Source organism: Macrobrachium nipponense, chromosome 36, assembly GCF_015104395.2.
Source record: "Macrobrachium nipponense isolate FS-2020 chromosome 36, ASM1510439v2, whole genome shotgun sequence".
Taxonomy (NCBI): Eukaryota; Metazoa; Arthropoda; class Malacostraca; order Decapoda; family Palaemonidae; genus Macrobrachium; species Macrobrachium nipponense.
Genome location: NC_087220.1, coordinates 39,630,823 through 39,654,813, shown reverse-complemented (window position 1 = coordinate 39,654,813; position 23,991 = coordinate 39,630,823). Strand labels below are relative to the sequence as shown.

The window sequence follows — 23,991 nt, the reverse complement described above, 5'->3', positions numbered from 1 at the left end:
TGATGGGTATCTTGAACCCATTCAGATGGTACATATCCATCCAAATTTTTTAGTACTTCATCTGTCAAAGCTCCCTCTATAACAGACTGATTTATTTGAAATGTATTGATATTACTACTAGCCTTTATGGCATCTTCATATTTATCAAAAGTAATCCATGCTTCCTATTTTGATGCAACCTCAAGGAAATACATCCTTATTTCAGTTATAGTTCCAAAGAAATGGAAAGTTGTCAAAATAGTATCATAGTTACACTGCACTGGTATGTCTATGATATGAAGCACTCGCCAATTTTTCACATTTGATAATTTTCCAATACAATGTTTTGTAGAGCTACCATTGTGCTCTTGATTAATTGAGATTTCCTGGGGGTGGTCCAAGGCCTTGTCCAAGGTCGTCATCTGCGCCAAAACATCAAAAGGTCCAGGGGTACTCAAATCCTTATAGTTACTCGTCATAAAGATTAGAGGGGGCAAAAAAAATATATATATAAGAATAAAAAAAAAAAAAACATTATAAAATCTAAACTTGAAAACATTAAAAAGACTTCATCAGCCTTTGATGGAGTTTATTCCTCCACCAATGGCACAAGTGAGAAACAAATCCCAAATGTCTGCGTCCCTTCCCTACCCGATGGTATAACATGATTAGAGTGGCTCAAGTGTAAGCCAAACCTGCTTGACAGGACTGAGAGTATTACAAGAATACAATCATCCCTACCCCAATCATGTTATTGGCAAACAGGATAGAATGCCGAGAGTCCTATCCCCAGAACTAGACCCACCTGGAATCCGTGGTCCAGCTCTAAAGAATAGTTCCGCCTGATATCTCTCAGGTCCGAACATTATCAGGCAGTTGGTGATCATACCACAGTTCCCACTAGATTCATGTCTAATAAATTTTACAAAGGTGGAAAATTCCACAACAATTAATAAAAAAAATTAAACAATGATATACGAGACTCTGACTCTTTGACTCGAACCCAGGAACAAATTCCTGGGGTTCAAGAGCGCCCCTCACCACGTCAAGGTGGTCCCACTGAGAGAGAGAGAGAGAGAGAGAGAGAGAGAGAGAGAGAGAGAGAGAGAGAGAGAGATTAAAACTCAGAGGAAGAAAGTGCTAAAATGGATATGAGAAAAATTCGTATAGACTCATTAGCAAAACTTTAAATAGGCCAATACCAAACGCCCCTTGGGTCTTGTCTGTTTTCACAACAACTATAATAATAATAATAAAAGAGCTATAGGAAATTTTTATTTAAATGAGTAGTTATTACTTTCTTCAGCAGTAATGTGTCCAAAGAATAAATCTGTAAATTCGAGTAAAGGGAATGATCTCTTAAGTTACTATGAAATCAGTTTTTCTTGGGAACTGGAGAAAGAGCTTAACACAGCACGACTGAAATGAATTATTACTGTTAACCACTTAATGTAGACATGAAAGTACATTTTCCTCTAGAACACTTTCCTTTCACTAACTATGACATTGTAATAATCTACCCTGTAACAAAATATACATATTTCGAAACTAAAATATTCAGCCTTTACTCTGAATAGTTCTTGAAGTTGACCAAAAGAGGTAAGGTACTGTTTACAGTAACCTAACACATAAACACAATAAATTTCTTGTAGGACACTGAATTCCACCGACAGGCTTAGACTAATCAAACAGGCGTACTTCAATTGTGATGTAACTCCAATACTTTGAAAAAGATTAATTTATATATATATTATATACAAATAAATTGGGTCTTACTTGGCCAACCGCAGGAAAAAGATCTTCAAGTGCTTCTGACCAAGAGGCATTGAGTGGAGGCAGGAAATTGTAGTAATTTCTCTCAGCACTGACAACTGCAGCAGCTGCTCTGTAAAACTTTGAAGGGGGTTTCTTTTGGTCAATAAGTGGCAGTTTTGGTGATAATGGTCTGCTAGCTTTATCGATGCTGCTACCTTGCTTCCCTCTGTTGAGCTTTGGAAAAGCCTTATGCACAGCTGCCCTGAGATTCTTTTTACCTTTTGCATTTGGGGTATTTTCAATTATGTCTTCCTCAGCTTTGGGTCCTGATTTTCCCGAGACTGTCTGTAGGCGAGACGTTACTTCAAACCAGTAAGCTGTGTTGCGCTTCAAAGAAACCAGAATGTCTTCCCTGAGGGCCTTTCGCATATCCTCCTTCTTCTTGGACCCACTACGCTTTCTCTTCTTCTTCCTCTGAAAATTGCTTTTGCTATTGGTGGCTGAGTTCCTCTGGCTGTCTCTTGGCGTGTACAGTTTCAACAGTTCAGCAAAAATATCATCATCGAGTAGGTCTGTAGCACTCTCAAGGGGACCTGTTTTAGCACTAAGTTCACGTTCTTGCTCCAGCTGCCTTTTCTTTTTTCTGCCACTCTTCTTCTTTTTCTTCTGGGGCTTAGGTTTCTCATCTGCAAACAGAGATTCATCCTCTTCCTCTTCTTCAGTGGACCAGCATCTTGCTGTTGCTGAGCTGGGATCCAACCGATTTGCGCCAAGAGTGTTTGAAGTTTGAGGTCTGCCCATCCATTGCTTTGATTTAGCTATGTTCTTGACAATTTGGTTATGCCGGCCAATAAATTTGTTCCCAACTGGCGCTGACTTTGTCGAAAGTGGTCTTGAGGACCATTTATTCGAACCTAACAGTTTTCTAACAATTGGATTGTGCGTAGTTGCTTCCATATCCTGCGCTGGATCAGAACCAGCATCACATTTGTCTTCTTTTATACTGTGGGATGAAACAACCTTGTCATTCAGGAAAGAACTTACAGCCGGGCCAAATAAATCTTGGTTTTTATCAGCAATATCTGAATGTCTTTTTGGGGCAAAAATTGAATAACTGGTTTCATGAGGGTTATTTTCCACTTGTGGAAGACAGAGGCTCAAATCAATGACATTCACCTTTGGCTCCTTCAATTCATATTTGGATGAACTTGTCTTATCCTTCTTCCAGATACCAGGTCTTGGTTGTAGGTTTATTTTCTGTGCTAAAACTTCAAATGAGGAAAAGGCATCATTATGCATTTTCCTTTGAAATGGGTATTTCTGATGGTAGAGCATGCCAAGTTTTAGTGGTGCCGTAATGACGCTTGTGGGCAAAATTGGAAAGTTCCAAACAGAATGGTCAGTTATAGAATTTGGAAACTCAGATTCCATATATTGCCGTTGTTCTATTGATAGAAGTTCTAATTCAACTTCTTTACACTTACCTCCATAGCCATCTTCCCTATTATGACTGCTAACGTCACAACCTTGTGTCTCTAAACCTTCCTTTGATGGTTCCCATGTCAGTTTCTTTTCTGTGTCATTGTGATCTTGCTGACCAAAATAGTCTGCGCTTTCCTCTTGATCTTTTTTATTCAGTACAATTTTCCACTCATTTAAGGGCATTGGCTCAAGTTCATTACTATGGCAAGTACCTTCCTTATTATTCAGAGAATTCTGCCATGAGTCATTAGATCTCAGTCGTTCACTGAAATATCTCTGGTCTTTGAGCATTCTTCTAGAGCTGACCCTATTCAAATTCCCTGACCTGACACAATGAACGTTTCTGGAATTGTCGGATTTAGTCTTATTTTCTGTATTTAGGTGGTGCTCCAGAAATTCGTGGTTCCTCTTGCTTGATCTCTTTTTCTTAGATACCTTAGGAGGTAAAAGGAGTCTGTGATATAACCAATTCGTCTTCTTCTTCCTCGCCCCTCTCCTTTTCAACCTGGTAGCAATAATTGCACATCTTCTGTGATATGCAAGGTGACCTGGGTACCTCACTATTTTTTTACTGTGACTGGGTTCAAGGCATGAGTGAGTTTTGTACCTTATGATTTGACGATCTGACTTCTTAGTGTTTAACACCATGGCTTCAATATGTTCCAATATAATTTCTAATTAATACTTTATATGGGCTGTATATATTTCATTATTTCAAACCATTTTTTTTTATTTCAGTTTGCCACATTATGTTTCACCATCAGTTTTTCCTCTTGATAACTGCAAAGGAGATTACACTGTTCTAACAGTAATCTGAGACAAAAGCAAGTCTTCCTCTTTCGTAAGTAACTGAAGTATTTCATAAATATGACTTTAGGTACAAGAAACGAGCTGATATCTATTCTCTTCCACTATAAGTAGTACACAAGTCTCAATTCAGGCTTTAAAAAATACACGATTTTCCCCAGTAAATTTAAACTCAAAGTATAATTTTTGTTTCTTATATTAATTGCAAATATTATTTTAACAGCTTTATATTCACGTGAAAACTCCTACTGGACTCGGGAATTTCACTTTCTAGCACAATGTGCTTATCTTGACTCTTCTCGGCTCAACTTTACGTCATATATTCTTTTCCATATAGAATAATGGCAAAACTTTACGTTCATAATTCAATTTCCCTTCCGAAGAAGCATGTTGAGATATATCTAACCAACACAAAGAATTAATTGTCTTCCTGGTATGTCATACACTTAACGAATATGAAGTAAGGCTCACTTATAATGTAGGTTTCTCATGTGAGAATGTTCTTTGGGGGAAATACACTATTCATAGTAACTGAATGTTATTTTCCTAAACATTCAACACCAAGAAGAAAAATCTGGAGGATTTCCATGAAGGATGACTTCTATTGGAGACCTTACAATACATGATCAAACTTCAGTGAAATCTGATTACTTAGTAGCAATCAAACGGTAACATATAAAAGGAAACTTTTCGTTCCCAATCTTCTGCTCTTATTTTTCTTTTAACGATATCTTGTTAGCCATCAGTGCATGAAACTGAATGTTATGTAATCCCATCGTAAAAAGATCTCCCTCACTGACTTTCATAAAACAAATTTCCCCTTATTCATAACTATTTTTCTATCTTATGTTCATAAAATCTTGTTATTCACTCACGACCTCACTCAAAGACAGGACCTTCCGAACTGAAAATGTAAGTCAGCAGCCTTGACATTGCCTTTCGTCGGAAGCCTTCATTAGAGGGACCCTGGTGCCTTATGCATGACATCTACTGCACATTCCCGCAATTTCTCCTGTTGCATTTGACACAAGGAAAAAGTAGGCACTTTCTGAGTTTGCCGTGTGTGACAACTTCAACATGGGATTGAAAAGTCATGAAATAGCGAATTCCCAGATAAAAATAAATCATACTAAGCAACTTAGGGCGAGGGAGGATGCAGGGGTGGGAATTGTTTACTCTTGTAATATGGACCCTAGGAAGGGCAGAGCCGGTGGGTAGGGGCCAAAGAGGAATTGGGGAGAGGGTAAGAGGTGAAGGGGGTGGGGGAGATGTTGACACTTCTTATCACGACGATAACTCTCTCTTTCCTCTAGGATTTTTTTTTCTATTTATCGCTTAGTCAATGCAATAAAGCTTCAAAGCAAGCAAAACAGTTTTTACAGTGGCGGTCTGCTTATAAGCAGGACATGTAACTGGAGAGAAAAGTCAAACAAAAAAAAAAAAAAAAAAAAAAAAAAACTCAGCTTGTTTTGTTAATGATACATACACACACACACACACACACACACACACACACACACACACACACATATATATATATATATATATATATATATATATATATATATATATATATATATATATATATATGTATATACACAATGTTTGGATATACATATACATGTATAAGCATATTGGAGTATGGAGACGCATTCTGTCCGTTATCCATTTATTATGCACCTACGTTTCGTATCAGTTTGATACATTTTCCAGGATGAAATTACGATTACACATCAATTGCGAATCAGCAGTAAAAGATATACACATTAAATGTTTACCAGCACCATAATTAAAAACCTATTTAATAAATAAAGAATAAAAAAAGGAACAAGAACAACAGTGAAAGGGCCAAGAGCCAATACAGAAAAATAAAAAACGAACAAGCAAACAAGACACCTACACACAGCGGTAGCGTATGACACAAAAACGTTTTATGGAGGGGAGTGTAAACAAAGAATCTGGACAAGTAATTAAGTAAAAAAGAGTTCGGTGGAAGATGAATGGTGGTTAGGAGTAGGCACAGTTAGCTTAATCATAATTGATTCAAGAATAGTTAGCTCGTTTATATGTCGGGGTCTTCCTACAATATCAAAATGACTAGCATCAAGAATGTGTGTCCTGCAACTCTTACTGTGATTTCTTATGTTAGATTGTTCGGGATTTGATAGTCGACAACCCGTTCTGTAGCTAATTCCTTGATGAGAGGAAATCCGGACTTTAAGCAGCCTGCTCTCGGGCTCAGCGTACCAAAATCCACATTCCGGAAGTGATCCGTGTTGAAGAATAATACTTCAGACTTTGAAGACACAGAAATAGACAAAAATAAAAGATATCTTTAAGACTATTTTTCCCTTAACTCAAAAGATTGCTAGGGAAACTGAAAGAGTAAGATTAATACACTGAAGAAAGGTCAGTTTGTGTTTACGGTAAATGTTTCACATGTGATTCAATCGTTTCTGTCTGTTGATTCTTCTTATTTGGCATTCTTTTCGTCCTATTTCTTCCGATGTTTTTCTCTCGTGTGGATTTTTATTTTGCGAGTTGATGTTCATTAGGTAATAATAATAATAATAATAATAATAATAATAATAATAATAATAATAATAATAATAATAATAATAATAATGATCCACGGTACATGAACAGGAATAAGGGATACCAACAGCAACAAACTATTCGGAACCAACCAGAAAAGACTATACAGCCAACTAAGAGGGGAAGACAACCACCCAGAAATTCCTGAAGCCGAACCAAGTAAGAGACTCTGGGAAAACATATGGAGCATCCGGTATCACACAACAAACATGCAACATGGCTCCAGGAAGTCAAGGAAGAAGAAACAGGGAGAATAAAACAAAGATTCACAGAGATCATGACAGACAGTCAGACACCAACTAAAGAAAATGCCAAACTGGAAAGCCCCAGGTCCCGATGAAGTCCATGGATACTGGCTCAAAAACTTCAAGGCCCTACACCCACGAATAGCAGAACAACTCCAGCATTGTATCTCAAATCACCAAGCACCCAAATGGATGACCACAGGAAGAACATCCTTAGTAACAAAAAGACAAGAGTAAGGGAAATATAGCCAGTAACTACAGGCCTATCACCTGCCTACCAATAATGTGGAAGTTACTAACAGGTATCATCAGTGAAAGGCTATACAACTACCTAGAGGAGACAAACACCATCCCCCACAAACAGAAAGGCTGCAGAAGGAAGTGTAGGGGCACAAAAGACCAGTCTCCTGATAGACAAAATGGTAATGGAAGAACAGTAGATAAGAAGGAAAACCAACCTAAGCATGGCATGGATAGACTATAAGAAAGCCTTCGACATGATACCACACACCATGGCTAATAGAATGCCTGAAAATATACGGGGCAGAGGAAAACCACCATCAGCTTCCTCAAAAATACAATGCACAACTGGAATACAATACTTACAAGCTCTGGAATAAGACTAGCAGAGGTTAATTAATTCAGGAGAGGGATCTTCCAGGGCGACTCACTGTCCCCACTACTCTTCGTAGTAGCCATGATTCCCATGACAAAAGTACTACAGAAGATGGATGCCGGGTACCAACTCCAGAAAAGAGGCAACAGAATCAACCATCTGATGTTCATGGACGACATCAAGCTGTATGGTCGAGCATCAAGGAAATAGATACCCTAATCCAGACTGTAAGGATTGTATCTGGGGACATCAGGATGGAGTTTGGAATAGAAAAATGCGCCTTAATCAACATACAAAAAGGCAAAGTAACGAGAACTGAAGGGATAAAGCTACCAGATGGGAGCAACATCAAACACATAGATGAGACAGGATACAAATACCTGGGAATAATGGAAGGAGGAGATATAAAACACCAAGAGATGAAGGACACGATCAGGAAAGAATATATGCAGAGACTCAGGGCGATACTCAAGTCAAAACTCAACGCCGGAAATATGATAAAAGCCATAAACACATGGGCAGTGCCAGTAATCAGATACAGCCCAGGAATAGTGGAATGGACGAAGGCAGAACTCCGCAGCATAGATCAGAAAACCAGGAAAAACTATGACAATACACAAAGCACTACACCAAGAGCAAATACGGACAGACTATACATAACACGAAAGTAAGGAGGGAGAGACTACTAAGTATAGAGGACTGCGTCAACATCGAAAACAGAGCACTGGGGCAATATCTGAAAACCAGTGAAGACGAGTGGCTAAAGAGTTGCATGGGAAGAAGGACTAATAAAAGTAGACGAAGACCCAGAAATATACAGAGACAGGAGAAAGACAGACCAGAACAGAGGACTGGCACAGCAAACCAATGCACGGACAATACATGAGACAGACTAAAGAACTAGCCAGCGATGACAATTGGCAATGGCTACAGAGGGGAGAGCTAAATGAAGGAAACTGAAGGAATGATAACAGCGGCACAAGATCAGGCCCTAAGAACCAGATATGTTCAAAGAACGATAGACGGAAATAACATCTCTCCCATATGTAGGAAGTGCAATACGAAAAATGAAAACCATAAAGCCACATAGCAAGTGAATGCCCGGCACTCGCACAGAACCCAGTACAAAAAGAGGGCATGATTCAGTGGCAAAAGCCCTCCACTGGAGCCCTGTGCAAGAAACATCAGCTACCTTGCAGTAATAAGTGGTACGCAGCACCAACCTGAAGGAGTGATAGAAAACGAACAGGCAAAGATCCTCTGGGACTATGGTATCAGAAACGGATAGGGTGATACATGCAAACAGACCAGACGTGACGTTGATTGACAAAGTCAAGAAGAAAGTATCACTCATTGATGTCGCAATACCATGGGACACCAGAGTTGAAGGAGAAAGAGAGGGCGAAAAAATGGATAAGTATCAAGATCTTGAAAAATAGAAATAAGAAGGATATGGGATATTGCCAGTGGGAAATCGTACCCATAATCATAGGAGCACTAGGCACGATCCCAAGATCCCTGAAAAGGAATCTAGAAAAACTAGAGGCTGAAGTAGCTCCAGGAACTCATGCAGAAGAGTGTGATCCTAGAAACGGCACACATAGTAAGAAAAAGTGATGGACTCCTAAGGAGGCAGGATGCAACCCGGAACCCCACACTATAAATACCACCCAGTCGAATTGCAGGACTGTGATAGAGCAAAAAAAAAAATAATAATAATAATAGTAATAATAATATAATAATAATACTGTTAAAAAGAATGGCAGAATTAAGCGAGTTGATTTTATAAATTGTTTTTTTCTATTTTCCTTACAATTCGCTTCTCAGGCTTAGCGAGTTTCTGAGTAACTGGCCAACATTTATATTGGGAATTTTCAAAAATTATAAATGGTGAAGGTAATCTTTCATTAGAAGAGGATATCAGGTCCAGGTCAAGCAGGGGGTCATCGTCAGTGCCGGTATTATTCCGTAGGCGTAGTTCAGTTCCGGGCCGGGGTCGTCTTTGGTTTAGGGCTGGTATTGGTGCTGGTATAGCCCAAGGCCAACAGAAAATTCTGTTGGCCTTGGTATAGCCCTAAATCAAAGACGACCCCGGCTCGGAACTGAACTACGCCTGCAGAATAATACCGGCACTGGTGACGACCTCTGCTCGACCTGGACCTGATATCCTGTTCTAATAAAGATTACCTTCAGCTTTAATAATCTTTGAAAATTCCCAATATGAATATTGGCCAGTTACTCAGAAACATCGCTGAGCCTGAGAAGCGAATTGTAAGGAAAATAGAAAAAACGATATATATAATCAACTCGCTTAATTCTGCCATTCTTTTTAACAGCATTTGCATAAAAGAGGATCTTCTGCCTGAAATATTAATAATAAGTTTATAATAATAATAATAATAATAATAATAATAATAATAATAATAATAATAATGCAGCATGCATAGATCAGAAAACCAGGAAACATATGACAATACATAAAGCACTACACCCAAGAGCAAATACGGACAGACTATACATAACACAAAAGGAAGGAGGGAGAGGACTACTAAGTATAGAGGACTGCGTCAACATCGAGAACAGAGCACTGGGGCAATATCTGAAAACCAGTGAAGACGAGTGGCTAAAGAGTGCATGGGAAGAAGGATTAATAAAAGTAGACGAAGAGCCAGAAATATACAGAGACAGGAGAATGACAGACAGAACAGAAGACTGGCACAACAAACCAATGCACGGACAATACATGAGACAGACTAAAGAACTAGCCAGCGATGACACATGGCAATAGCTTTCAGAGGGAGAGCTTAAGAAGGAAACTGAGAAATGATAACAGCGGCACAAGATCAGGCCCTAAGAACCCAGATATGTTCAAGAACGATAGACAGAAATAACATCTCTCCCATATGTAGGAAGTGCAATACGAAAAATGAACCATAGACCACATAGCAAGCGAAATGCCCCGGCACTCGCACAGAACCAGTACAAAAAAGAGGCATGATTCAGTGGCAAAAGCCCTCCACTGGAGCCTGTGCAAGAAACATCAGCTACCTTGCAGTAATAGTGGTACGAGCACCAACCTGAAGGAGTGATAGAAAACGATCAGGCAAAGATCCTCTGGGACTATGGTATCAGAACGGATAGGGTGATACGTGCAATCAGACCAGACGCGACGTTGATTGATCAAAGTCAAGAAGAGAGTACACTCATTGATGTCGCAATACCATGGGGACAACCAAAGTTGAAGAGAGAGGGGAGGGAAAAAAATGAATAAGTATCAACGATATGAAAATAGAAAATAAGAGGGATATGGGATATGCCAGTTGGAAATCGTACCCATAATCATCGGAGCACTAGGCACGATCCCAAGATCCCTGACCAAAGGTATCTAGAATAACTAGAGCTGAAGTAGCTCCAGGACTCATGCAGAGAGTGTGATCCTAGAAAACGGCATACATAGTAAGAAAAGTGATGGAACTCCTAAGGAGGCAGGATGCACCCGGAACCCCACACTATAAATACCACCCAGTCGAATTGGAGGACTGTGATAGAGCAAAAAAAAAAAAAACAAAAAAAAAAAAAATAAATAAATAAATAAAATAAATAAAAAAAAATAAAAAAAATAAAAAAACAAAAAAAATAATAAAAAAAAGAATAATAAACCAGAAAACTAGGAAACATATACAATACACAAAGCACTACAACCAAGAGCAAATACGGACAGACTATACATAACACGAAAGGAAGGAGGGAGAGGTCTACTAAGTATAGAAGACTGCGTCAACATCGAAAAAAAAAAAAAAAAAAAAAAATAGAGCACTGGGGCAATATCTGAAAACCAGTGAAGACGATTGGCTCAAGAGTGCATGGGAAGAAGGACTGATAAAAGTAGACGAGGACCCAGGAGAATGACAAACAGAACAGAGGACTAGCACAACAAACCAATGCACGGACAATACATGAGCCAAACTAAAGAGCTAGCCAGCGATGACACATGGCAATGGCTTCAGAGGGGAGAGCTTAAGAAGGAAACTGAAGGAATGATAACAGCGGCACAAGATCAGGCCCTAAGAACCAGATATGTTCAAAGAACGATAGACGGAAATAACATCTCTCCCATATGTAGGAAGTGAAATACGAAAAATGAGACCATAAACCACATAGCAAGCGAATGTCCGGCACTTGCACAGAACCAGTGCAAAAAGAGGCATGATTCAGTGGCAAAAGACCTTCACTGGAGCCTGTGCAAGAAACACCAGCTACCTTGCAGTAATAAGTGGTACGAGCACCAACCTGAAGGAGTGATAGAAAACGATCAGGCAAAGATCTTCTGGGACTATGGTATCAGAACAGATAGGGTGATACGTGCAAATAGACCAGACGTGACGTTGATTGACAAAATCAAGAAGAAAGTATCACTCATTGATGTCGCAATACCATGGGAAACCGGAGTTGAAGAAAGAGAGACCTGAAAATAGAAATAAGAGGGATATGGGATATGCCAGTGGAAATTGTACCCATAATCATAGGAACACTAGGCACGATCCAATATCCCGCCCTGAAAAGGAATCTAGAAAAACTAGAGGCTGAAGTAGCTCCAGGACTCATGCAGAAGAGTGTGAGCCTAGAAACGGCACACATAGTGAGAAAAGTGATGAACTCCTAAGGAGGCAGGATGCAACCCCACACTATAAATACCAACCAGTCCAATTGGAGGACTGTGATAGAGAGAAAAAAAAACTATATAATAATAATAATAATAATAATAACAATAATATAATAATAATAATAATAATAATAATAATAATAATAGTAACTCCACGATTAGGAAATAATTTCTAATCAGTGGCAAACATCATTTCACTGAAGATTGTCCTGAAATATGGATAAAATATATGCAATTGAAAGTTCCGGTTAGTGGGATTTAAAGATGCAACTATTTTATAATTATTAAAATCCTACTTTTCAACTTCCTTACTAGTTTTCTTATTATGTCAACAGGAAAATGAGCTGTTCAAATCAATACGTCCTGTAACACCTGTTCAACCGCCAACACTCTCATTCATCTTAAGAGTTGAAAAACTTTCACTGCTCATATGAGTGACTTCCTTCTACCACCATATCTCGTACGATATTCTCACCTACGGTCCTGTCTGCCCAAAGTTCGTGACAATATTGTGTCTTTTGCTTTCTTGGGGGTCGCCATTCTTAGTACCAGTACCGAGTCTAGGGGGTCTAACGCAAAAATATATTTAAAAAAAGACAGGAAATTTCTCATAGTATTTTGGTAAACTTCTCAAGTTATCTCACATGTACTGGATCATATTCACCTTTTCCTATATTGTTCAGTAAAAAAAGAAAATTCATTAATGAACGATATCTCCGTTATGCAGATGTTTCTTTTAGGATTTAGCTAACTTCCACAGTCGTAGAAATAATGCAAAAAGTTAATAACGGCAAGACACCGAAAAAATTAGATTTGCGTGCCCTTTGAATTGGCTGTACCTGTTTTCTTTCATATCGTGACCATTTTCTATCTTGGTTCCACAGGAAAGGGGAACAGAACTAATTTGGTCTCTATTCCATCATCAACTCCAAGAATGTGTTTGGCTTGTTTTACATAAAACTTCATGGGTTGACTGTAAATAAATGCGATTTACTTTATAGGCCATTCACCGAGGGACTTGATAGGTCCTTAAGAATACAATAAATAAATGACAAAGTTGAAGCCGTTCATGGAGAATTTGCCAAACTTTTCAGAGGTCAATTTGAAATTCACCAACAACCCAAACATCTGATTGATTTATGTCAAACGAAGCATGGGGGCCGGGGCGGGGCTTTTTCCCCATTCAGCGCTTATGGCAGTGAAACGAGGGAGCTGGAGTGGTCGAGCAGCAAGACAAAGATATCCAGATAATCAATTTAATGAAGTTCAAGAATCTACGGCCAGAACTGGGTGGAACCCCCTGAATTGCATTAAGAAGTAACAGTTAGAGGTCCTAAGATTTGTTCATCGCAAGAACTAAGGTTATCGAGAGCTGGGAGTTCTTTGAGGTCTACGAATTCAAAACTAAGATATGAATTATGAGGTAGAAATGTTCAGAATTGAATAGCTTAGATAATGCAGGCCAAATGCAAAGCGCTGGGACCTGTGAGGCCATTCAGCGCTGAAAGGGAAATTGACAGTAAAATAGTTTGAAGGTGCAACAGGCGGGAAGACCTCGCCGTTGAACAGTGAAGCAATTGTTAGGAGAGGGTGAAAAGTCAGATGCAAGTAAAAGAACATGTAAGGAGGCACAGTAAAAGAAATGAAAGAGGTTGCAGCTAGGGGCCGAAGAGACGCTGCAGAGAACCTTAAGTAATGCCTACAGCACACCACAAAAGGTGCACTGAGATCATTATACAATTGATTAATGAGACCATGCAGTCACTACTGGGTCTTGGTGACGGTTATCAAAGGAACAAAGTATACAGTTACATAGATATGTGCAACTTCCCACAATGACTCTGCTGCAGCAAAGATCATTACATAAACAATGGTTTAAAAGACATACAGTTTAGTACATAAACATATGCACCGAGAGACAGCTAAATATGAACAAGCATATCAGTTTTGATAAAGTACATACAGTAAATAATCTATAAATTACTGTATATTCGAAACACTCAAATAAACTTAGATACAATCGACATACAACATACCAGCATATATAGACAGACCTCCCACACATAATAACACCGAAGTTAACAATTTCACCTGTCGATTAAAGGGAATATTTGGTCCAGCAACGACCGAACGAAGGCTACAATTTCACTTATCTACTTAACATTTATTCATCTATATCCTAGGAATAAAAACAAAACAGAAAATAGAAAATAAGACTTGAATAGAGCGCCCAGCGTTGGATTATGTTCCGTCTCAAATCCATCTGCGAGCATCAATTATCAGTCCAAATGAAAGGGTACGATACAAAGGTCCCAAGTAATTGTCTTAATGGTAATTACTGGCAAAAAGGAGCGTCCGGCAATAACCAAAATAACTTTAATTACAGTACCCTTTCATCCTTCAATCATCCGTCTCGGTAATTCCTCACGAATTAAGCTATTGTTTGAACAGAATTAAAATGAAAGAATGAATTATAATACAAGCACTTGGAAAGTAATTATATAAAACTAATATTTTTCCGGATTAAATTCTTGAATTCAAAGCTTTTAAGATGATTTCGGCGCAGCACAAGATCGGGTAATTTCCGTCATTCATTTCAGGATTACTTCTCTTTGTTTAATATCAAAATAGAACCGTTCCCTACGAGAGGTAATCAACTAAGTATCTATTATCGGATATTTGTACTTAGAGATTTCTATTTTTTGCACTGCGCAATAAACAGACATTAAAAGGCATATGTTAAATTATATATATATATATATATATATATTATTATATAATATATAATATATATATATATATATATATATGTATATATATGATTATATATACATATATATGATTTTTTTTTTATTATATTATATACTATATATATCATCATATACACTAAAATATGTGATATATATAACATCATATATATCGGCCGCCGCACCTGGCACGGAAGTGACCTCCCGCTGTGACACTCAGCCAGCTGACTGATGAAGATGTCTTAATCTATGGTGAAGGACTACAAGTGACCCACATCCCTTGGCCGACGACCTGCTACGGAGCTGCGCCTATGAGTCTGTCTAATCAGGTAACAAAGAGTATTTGTTCTGTCGGCATTTCACCACTGTTCCTAACACTCAGTCTTATTTCTCAGCTGTGTTTTCTCACCTTAATCCCATTCCTAGATTTCATTCCTAAATTCCTGTCTCCCTTTGAAACTAGTGAGATTTTTATGATATCAGGCAAACTGCTCATACTCGAATATCAGTGTTAATATTAATCTTTGCAATTTCAAGAGTTGTGTTCTACCTTTGGAAATCTTATGTGTTACCTAACTGCATTACCAGTGTTTCAGCAAAAATCTTTTGCAGATCTGTTTAGACTGCCCCGTTGTGTGCCTGCCCCTATAGATCAACAGTGTCACTCACTCAACTTATGTCAGTGCCATATTCGGAATTACTTCCTGGATACCAGCGACGCATAGCTGGCTTGCAGTACTCCACTACTTAGTTTGATTTTAGTGCTAAACTTCAAACATCGCGATCATCACTTTCCCTGTGTCCATATTTCTGAGCAGTTTACAGAAAGCAAAAATATAAGTCATTCCGTCAAAATATAACTAAGGAATAAAATCTGCGACTAGTAGGCACCAACATCAAATGTCAAAGTCATTAAAATATATTCCTGCAAGAAACTGGTTTGAATTCTGATGAATTTTTTAACGATCCCCTTCACAAAATTTAGATCATATCTACCTGAAGTATGTATGTATGGATACTATATTTGAACAGTTATTATGTACGTGTATATTTTTAGGTAATTTTTATATCAAACTCCTCTTAAACTTGTTTATCTATTTTTAGTTTCCTACTTATTTCTTTTATGGCGTCCATAATCTAAGTGTTGTGACGCCAGTTTTAACAGACAAGTCGATCAATCAATCAGACAACACACCTGAGACTGCAGCAGGTTTTTGCCGGGCCTAGCAGGTGGCCCCTTCTTATCCTGCTGCTGCTTTGACTGCTCTCTCGGCGTCTGCTGCTGCTGCTGCTGCTGCTTCTGCTGCTGACCCTTGGCCACGTGATCCAGCTGCTTCGAGAGCTTGGTGGTGAAGTCTGCCTCGAATCGGCCCTGCTTTCTCTTCCCCGTGCCGCGCACTGAAATGATTAAAGAAACACAATGGATAAAGTGGTACTAACATGAACTAAGATTAAGCAATAGCATACCAGAATAGAATAGAATAGAATAGAATATAGAATTTAGGCCAAGGTCATTCAGTGCGGAAACGGAATTTGACAGTAAAAGAGATTGAATGGTGGAAACTAATACGGAAGAGAAAATGAACGGAGGCTCAGTATTGGAAGTGAAAAGAGCCTTAGGTAAGAACTACAGTGCACAGGGTGAGGTGCACTGACGGCACTACCCCTCCACGGAGGCAATGGCATAATCCAATTAGCTTAATGGCCACAATGACCTTTTTAGTTTTTTTTCCGAGTTATCATTTTAGAGATGCTTATCACTATCGTACCAAAAAAAAAAAAAAAAGAAAAAAAAAAAAAAAAGGTCACTGAGACTATTGCAAATAAAATATTAATTACGAGCGAAGCGAAGTCTTGCTGGAAACGGGTTCGTTTCTGGTGGCCCGGGCCTAACGCTATTCAAATGCTAATATCTCCCAAAGTGTTGAAGATAACAGACAAATTCAGCCAGTTAAGTATTATCTCTTCAACTTTCCAAAGGTTGTTAAAAAATCGCATATAGGATGCAGTTCTTACAAACGGCGGCGTATTAAAGATTTCTCAGGAGAAAGAGCACCTTTTAAGGGGAAACATTTCTTGAGAGTGAACAGCGTCAAAGTAAATGCTTAGCAGTGGAAACCTTTCACTGTCTCCAGAACTAGTAATCATTTATGTTGGAGCCAGACCTCCACATCTAAGTGAAACAAGGCGTGATCCGATCTCCAGCTTACTCAGATGCGTGCAAGATTTTCCACTGACGCAAAAGTTGCAAACATTAAATTCTTAACTTAACGTGAAGTGGTCTTCATAATTAATGCTCATACTTAGTACTATTCATAATAACAACAAGGATCAAATAAAAAAAGACACAAATTAAACATCTTCATATGTTCTCAGTTACAATGAAAACACGGAATAACTGAACAGAAATATAGCCTCTATATTAAGTGCACCTAATAAAATAAAAAATGCTAAAAGCTACGGATAGATAGCCCATGGTTTCACAAACGATAATTTTTGAAAATACGATCTATTTTATTATAAGTAATTTATCTGTACTGGTTAACATGGACATTATTCATTTTTCACACTTTCATTCTGATAAATGAATCATAAATATCCTATACTACAATTCCTATATTACAAGGAGTTAAAAGGATTAGGATGTCTCAAAGACTTGTTAGTCCATCCGAGGAGACATTGTGTGCTTACTTATTTGTATGAGCAGGTTTTACTGTGCATTCACAGTGTCCCAATGATTTTGTCTAGATTTCTTTTAAACTCTACCACACTGTTGCTGTTTACAACTTCTGGTGGCAGTTTACTCCACGCGTCACATATCTTGTACGTAAAAAAGTTCCCACAATGGGATGTGTTGTATCTCTTCAGTTCTAGTTTCCATCCATTATTTCTTGTCTTGTTCTCGTTTAATGCAAATAGGTTGCTGTCTACTTTTGTTATGCCTTTCAGTATTTTGAATGTTTCTATTAGTTCTCCTCACAATCGTCGTGTTTCTATGCCATTCACGTTCAGGCTCTCTAGTCGTCTTCGGTAACCTATTTGCCTGATGGATGGAATTAACTTTGTGGCTCTTGCTTGCGCTCCTTCTAATCTATTTGTCTTTTCCTAGTGTTAGTGACCAAAACTGTACTGCTTATTTAAGATGGGATCTAACTATTGATGTGTAGAGCTGCGGCACAGTTTCCTTGTTTCTGTATATGAACTGCCTTTTTATGTATCCCACTACTTTCTGTACCTTCTTTCCTGCTTTTATGCACTGTTTTGTGGACTTTAAGTCCTTGGTAATAATGTCCCCAAGGTTCTCCTCTTGTTCTACACTATGTCATTCCCAAGCAGCATGTAGCTGGCATGAGGGTTGTTTGTTCTTATTTGTAACACTTTACACGTATCTACGTTAAAAGGCATTTGCCATTTTTTTTACTACTCTCCTATTTTCATTAGATCATTTCTTAAACTTTCCACTACATCTGGGTCTGCTGCATTTACATCTAGTTGGGTGTCATCTGCAATTTTGGCTATCCTGCTAGTTAAGCCTACATCAATGTCCTTAATTTAAATAAAAAAAAACAAGAGAGGGCCAAGGACAGAACCCAGGGGAACTCCGCTTGTTACATTTGCCCATTCTGATTCTTCACCATTTATTACGACTCTCTGTTTTCTATGAGATAGACAGTCTTCGACCCAGTCTACTGTTTCTCCTACAATTCCTAAAGCTCTAACTCTTGTTATCAATTTCATGTGTGGGACTTTGTCAAAGGCCTTTTGGAAATCTAAGTAGAGTATATCTATTGCTCTACCACTGTCGCAAATACCTAGCATGTTGTGAAAAAACTCAAAGAGGCTTGATAGGCAGGATCTGTTTTGTCTGAAACCGTGTTGGCTGTTTAACAATAAGTTGTTTCTATCAATGTGATCCACAATTTGATCTGCAATTATGGACTCATAAAACTTGCAAACGACCGACTTTAGGTAGATTGGTCTATAATTTCCCGGCTCTTCTCTTGGACCTTTTTTGTAAACTAGGGGCACATTTCCTAGTTTCCAGCCTTTTAGTGCCTTTCTTTGTTCAACACTTTTCCTGTAGAGTTTATATAGGTGAGGAACTATCTCCCCATTTAGCTCTTTAATTTCTCTTGGATGAATCCCATCCGGGCCAGGAGATTTGAACTTGTTGAGTTTGTCTATTTTGTTTTTAATGTCCTCTTCTGTAAATAATATTTTGTCCAGTGGTTCTGCCCCTTCATATTTAATTGCAGGTTCCGGTATTGAGGTAGTGTCTTCAGTTGTGAATACACTAGTAAAAAACTTATTCAATAACTGCTTTTTCCAAGTCTGAGTTCACCAGGTTACCTCTATTGTCCCTTAGGGGACCTATGCTATTTTTTATTGGTTTCCTACTATTAACAAGCACAAAGAATTCTTTTGGGTTTTCTTTACAAACTGATGCAACTCTCTCATCCTCATTTATCTTTGCATTTCTTACTAATTTGTCCACCAATCTACAGAGTTCTTTATTCCTGCTTGCTTCTATTGGGGTTGGGTGTGGGTTCATTGATTTGTGCAATCTGTCTCTTTCTCTTATCTTATTTTTAATTTACCTATTGAATCACTTTGGCTGATGGTTGCCATTTGTTAGTATTAGTAGGGGAAAAACCCCATTGTCCCTCAACACCAAGGTGCTAATCCCCAGGTAATCGATTTTTCTACCTGGGATTAGCACCTTCGTGTGATATTTCACACCTTTTAATGAGGTGTTAATTACTTTTCACACCTTTTAATGAGGTGTTAAGACTCTACGGAGGTAAAAACCCTGACCCCAAAGTTCCTCATACTCTAAGGAGGACAAAACACTAATTTCAACCCTGACACCCCCCCCACCCCCCCCCAACTTCCTCCTACTCTAAGGAGGTAGAAACCCTGATTTCAGCCCTGACCCCAAAGTTCCTCACACTCTAAGGAGGTAAAAACCTTAATTTCAACCCTGACCCCAAAGTTCCTCATATTCTACGGAGGTAAAAACCATGATATCAACCCTGACCCCAAAGTTCTTCATATGCTACAGAGGTAAAAACCCTGATTTCAACCCTGACCCAGATTTCCCTGAAAAACTTCCGATGACATCAAGGAAGTCTACGGGTGACGTTCACAGATTTCAAACCCGACCCCAATGACGTCACAAAACTCTACGACGTAAAATCCCAAGGTTTAGACCCTCACCCCGAATTCCCACCACTAGCCCCCAATGACGTCTTAAAACTTGAAATCACAGGTTCCAACATGTCCCCTGAATTCACACCCTAACGCAAATTTTTTTAAGTCAATAGGGTACACCGAAAATTTACTTGACCAAACCCATTTCAGTCTTAATCATTTACGATATGTGTATATAGATGCATAATATTCCATACATAAGGAGGTTAAATGGAAAATCAGATTACATATGTAATTGTTATTATTTTGTAACAAAAATCATAAAGAATTACATGGGGAATGGTATACATGAATTAATACTCCATACCAAGTCATACAAGAATACACTGGAAAAGGTGTAAAAAGAATACACAGACATGATATACATTCGTTTTACTAAAATAATACATCATCGAGACACATTGCTAGCATATACCACACACATCCTCCCCAGTTTCCCGATCGTGTGTGAAACACAATTCATCTAATACTCGTACATCTAAGCTTTTAAATCTTGATAACATGTTCTTCATATATATAAATCTTCCACACATCTTTCCTCTAGCAGGGATAAGTTCTTTTTCATGATGACCACACAAGTGATTTTATCAATTTTTTTCATTTCATCACTGAATGTAGATAACAGGTAAATATTGATTCAACCACCGTAGCTACTTTATTAACCCAAAATGGTATCGGTGCCCCTATTGAAGATAATGAATACGTGCAAAAGAGATGAGGACCATGCTGACCGTTTCAGTAGGGATACCAAGCAGATGAGGTTCAACCACTTTTTTTCTTCGGTGAAGAAATTGAAGGAAGAATTATTTAAATCATCGTGTGACTATGTCAAATATGTTATCTTCCCCGCCGGTATCGGACAAAGTGGACGAGTTAACATGACATGGTTGAGTCAATATTTACCTGTGTTATCTACATTCAGTGATGAAATGAAAAAAATTGTTAAAATCACTTGTGTGGTCATCATGAAAAAGAATTTATCGCTGTTAGAGGAAAGATGTGTGGGAGATTTATATATGAAGAACTTGTTCTCAAGATTTAAAAGCTTAGATGTATTAGATGAATTGTCTTTCACACACGATCTGGAAACTGGGGAGGATGTGTGTGGTATATACAAGCAATGTGTCTCGATGACGTATTATTTTCGTAAAACGAATGTATGTCATGTCCGTGTATTCTTTTGTACACCTTTTCCAGTGTATTCTTGTCTGACTTTGTATGAGATATTAATTCATGTATACCATTCCCCATGTATTTCTGTATGACTTTTGTTACAAAATAATAACAATTCCACATGTAATCTGATTTTCCATTTAACCTCTTTCTGTATGGAATATTATGCATCTATTGGGAGTGAATTCAGGGGACATGTTGGAACCTGTGATTTCAAGTTTTAAGACGTCATCAGGGGCTAGTGGAGGGAATTCGGGGTGAGGGTATAAACCTTGGGATTTTACATAGTAGAGTTTGTGACGTCATTGGGGCCGGGTTTGACACCTGGGATCATCACCTGTAGACTTTCGTGATGTCATCGGAAGTTTCTTGGGGAAATCTGGGTCAGGGTTGAAACCTGGGATTTTATGCCCATAAGCTTTCATGATGTCATCGAGAGTTTTTGAGGGACTCCGGAGCCAGGGTTGAAATCAGGTTTTTTTTACCTCCATAGCATATGAGGAACTTTGGGGTCAGGGTTGAAATCATGGTTTTTATGTCCATAGAATATGAGGAACATGGGGGGGGGAGGGTGTCAGGGTTGAAATTAGGGTTTCTACCTCCTTAGAGTATGAGGAACTTTGGGGTGGGGGGTCAGGGTTGAAATCAGGGTTTTTACCTCCTTAAAGTATGAGGATTTTTTTTGGGGGGTGTCAGGGTTGAAATTAGGGTTTTTACCTCCTTAGAGTATGAGAAACTTCTGGGGGTCAGGGTTGAAATCAGGGTTTTTACCTCTGTAGAGTCTTGCACGGCGCCGACACGACCGTGGGAAACCTGTGAAATTTCACACCTATTTGTTATATTCACACCTTTATAGTCTAATTTCACACCTAAAGGTGTGAAAATAATTAACACCTCATTAAAAGGGGTGAAAAGTAATTAACGCCTCAGTAAAAGATGCGAAACTTCACACCGAGGTGCTAATCCCCAGGTAGAATAATCGACTATCTGGGGATTAGCACCTTGGTGTTGAGGGAAAATGGATTTTTCTTCCCTACTAGTATTTGCCGTTATGGTATACCTCTAGAGCGATTTTCTGTGTAATCCTCATGAAAGCTTCCCAGTGCTTATTATGCCTGTGTTCTCGTCATACTCTAGATTTCTAATGTACTCCTTTAGCTTATTTAAGTCTTGTCGACGGTAGTCTGATCTCATTAATATCTTCTTCTCTTTTTTATGTTGAACATTAATTTGAAGTGAGATAATTTTATGGTCGCTTTTGCCTAGATTTGCAACTACTGAAAGGTCATTTGCCTAGATTTGCACCTACTGAAAGGTCATTTGCCTAGATTTGCACCTAATGAAAGGTCTTTAACTAAACGTGAACCACCTTTTTCAGACATGTTCTTAGGCTCTCCTACTCTCTCTCCTCCATGGCATGACAATTTAGGGCTCTAAATAGTTGCTAAATTGAAACTATAAGCTCATTCCTTAAAAAATTATAACTACTGAAAAAAGCATTAATAGAGCAATAGAAAGAAAAGGGAACAATGCATTACTAATGAACCTAATACATGATAAAGATAACACACACACACACACACACACACAGAATCGTATAAATGTTAAAAAATTCAATATCCAGTTAAAAAGGAAGATAATATCGATCACACTCTAAGGATATTTCTGGCAAATTGCAGGGCCATTTCCCCCAATTTCAGGGAAAATTACACTAGAATCCGCCAGGAGTTTGGGAAAATTCACCACGAAAAGGGAATTGCAAAGTTCTTTAAAATACGCAAGACAATATCTCGCCTGACAACTTTCCCCTGACAAAGCCTGACTGATGAGCTGACCTGATCCGCTTGGACGGATCGAGCTGACCTCGACGTTGTCAGATCTAATGCCATAATAGGTCACGGAGGGTCACGGCAGAATGGATGCTGGACGAAGAACAAATTTTAGTGTATATAAACCTCTGACCTATTTTCATTTATTTTTATTCTGTTTTTGTTTCTCTCCACAATTAATCACTTTTCTCTGTGGGAATTGTTTCCCCCCATATTACTGGAGTTTTATACTTGTCATGTGCAATTTTTGGTAAGTCGTGAATAATAATAATAATAATAATAATAATAATAATAATAATAATAATAATAATAATAATAATAATGTGAAAATGTAGAAAATCATTTGTCCTAAATTCCAAGCAAAGCAGAAGTGTAACGCATTGCAAAACGTGACTAGGAAAACAAAAACAATAAAATACAGCGTTTTGAAACAGTTTGCAGTGTGTGAACAACATCTTCCTAATGGAATAGAATGGAACATAAAATCTAGGCCAAAAGACAAGCGATGAGACCTATGAGGTCACTCAGATCTGAAACGGAAATTGACAGTAAAAAGGTTAGAAAATTGTAATAGGAGAAAAACCTCGTAGTCGCACTATGACACAACTGTTATGAGAGGGTGGAAAGTAAGATGGAGGAAAGAGAATATGAAAGGAGGTACAGTAAAAGGAATGAAAGGGGTTGCAGCTAGGGGCTGATGGGATACTGCAAACAATCTAAGTAATACTTACAGCACTACACCAATACGGGGAACATTTTGATAATAGAATGACAAATAAAACGAGCAAAAGTGAATGACAAGACACTAAATTTTCATTATGTGTCTAGTGCGTATTCACGTGCCTATTGAAACTAAGTCAGTGAAATATTAAGGTCAGATGACAAAGAA

The 23,991-nt window shown here is 38.3% G+C and overlaps 1 protein-coding gene across 2 annotated transcripts in view; it reads right to left on the bottom strand.

The window, feature by feature from the left end:
* The window catches only part of LOC135203311 (uncharacterized), a 251,748-nt gene that overhangs the window by 185,107 nt on the left and 42,650 nt on the right, over positions 1-23,991 (bottom strand). The window contains exon 6 of one of the 2 annotated variants that reach the window (XM_064233061.1): positions 16,085-16,287. In XM_064233061.1, coding sequence (XP_064089131.1) covers positions 16,085-16,287 — 203 coding nt within the window. Of the gene's footprint in view, positions 1-1,755; positions 4,893-16,084; positions 16,288-23,991 lie in introns of those variants that run through there. The other variant, XM_064233060.1, reaches the window with a different exon arrangement.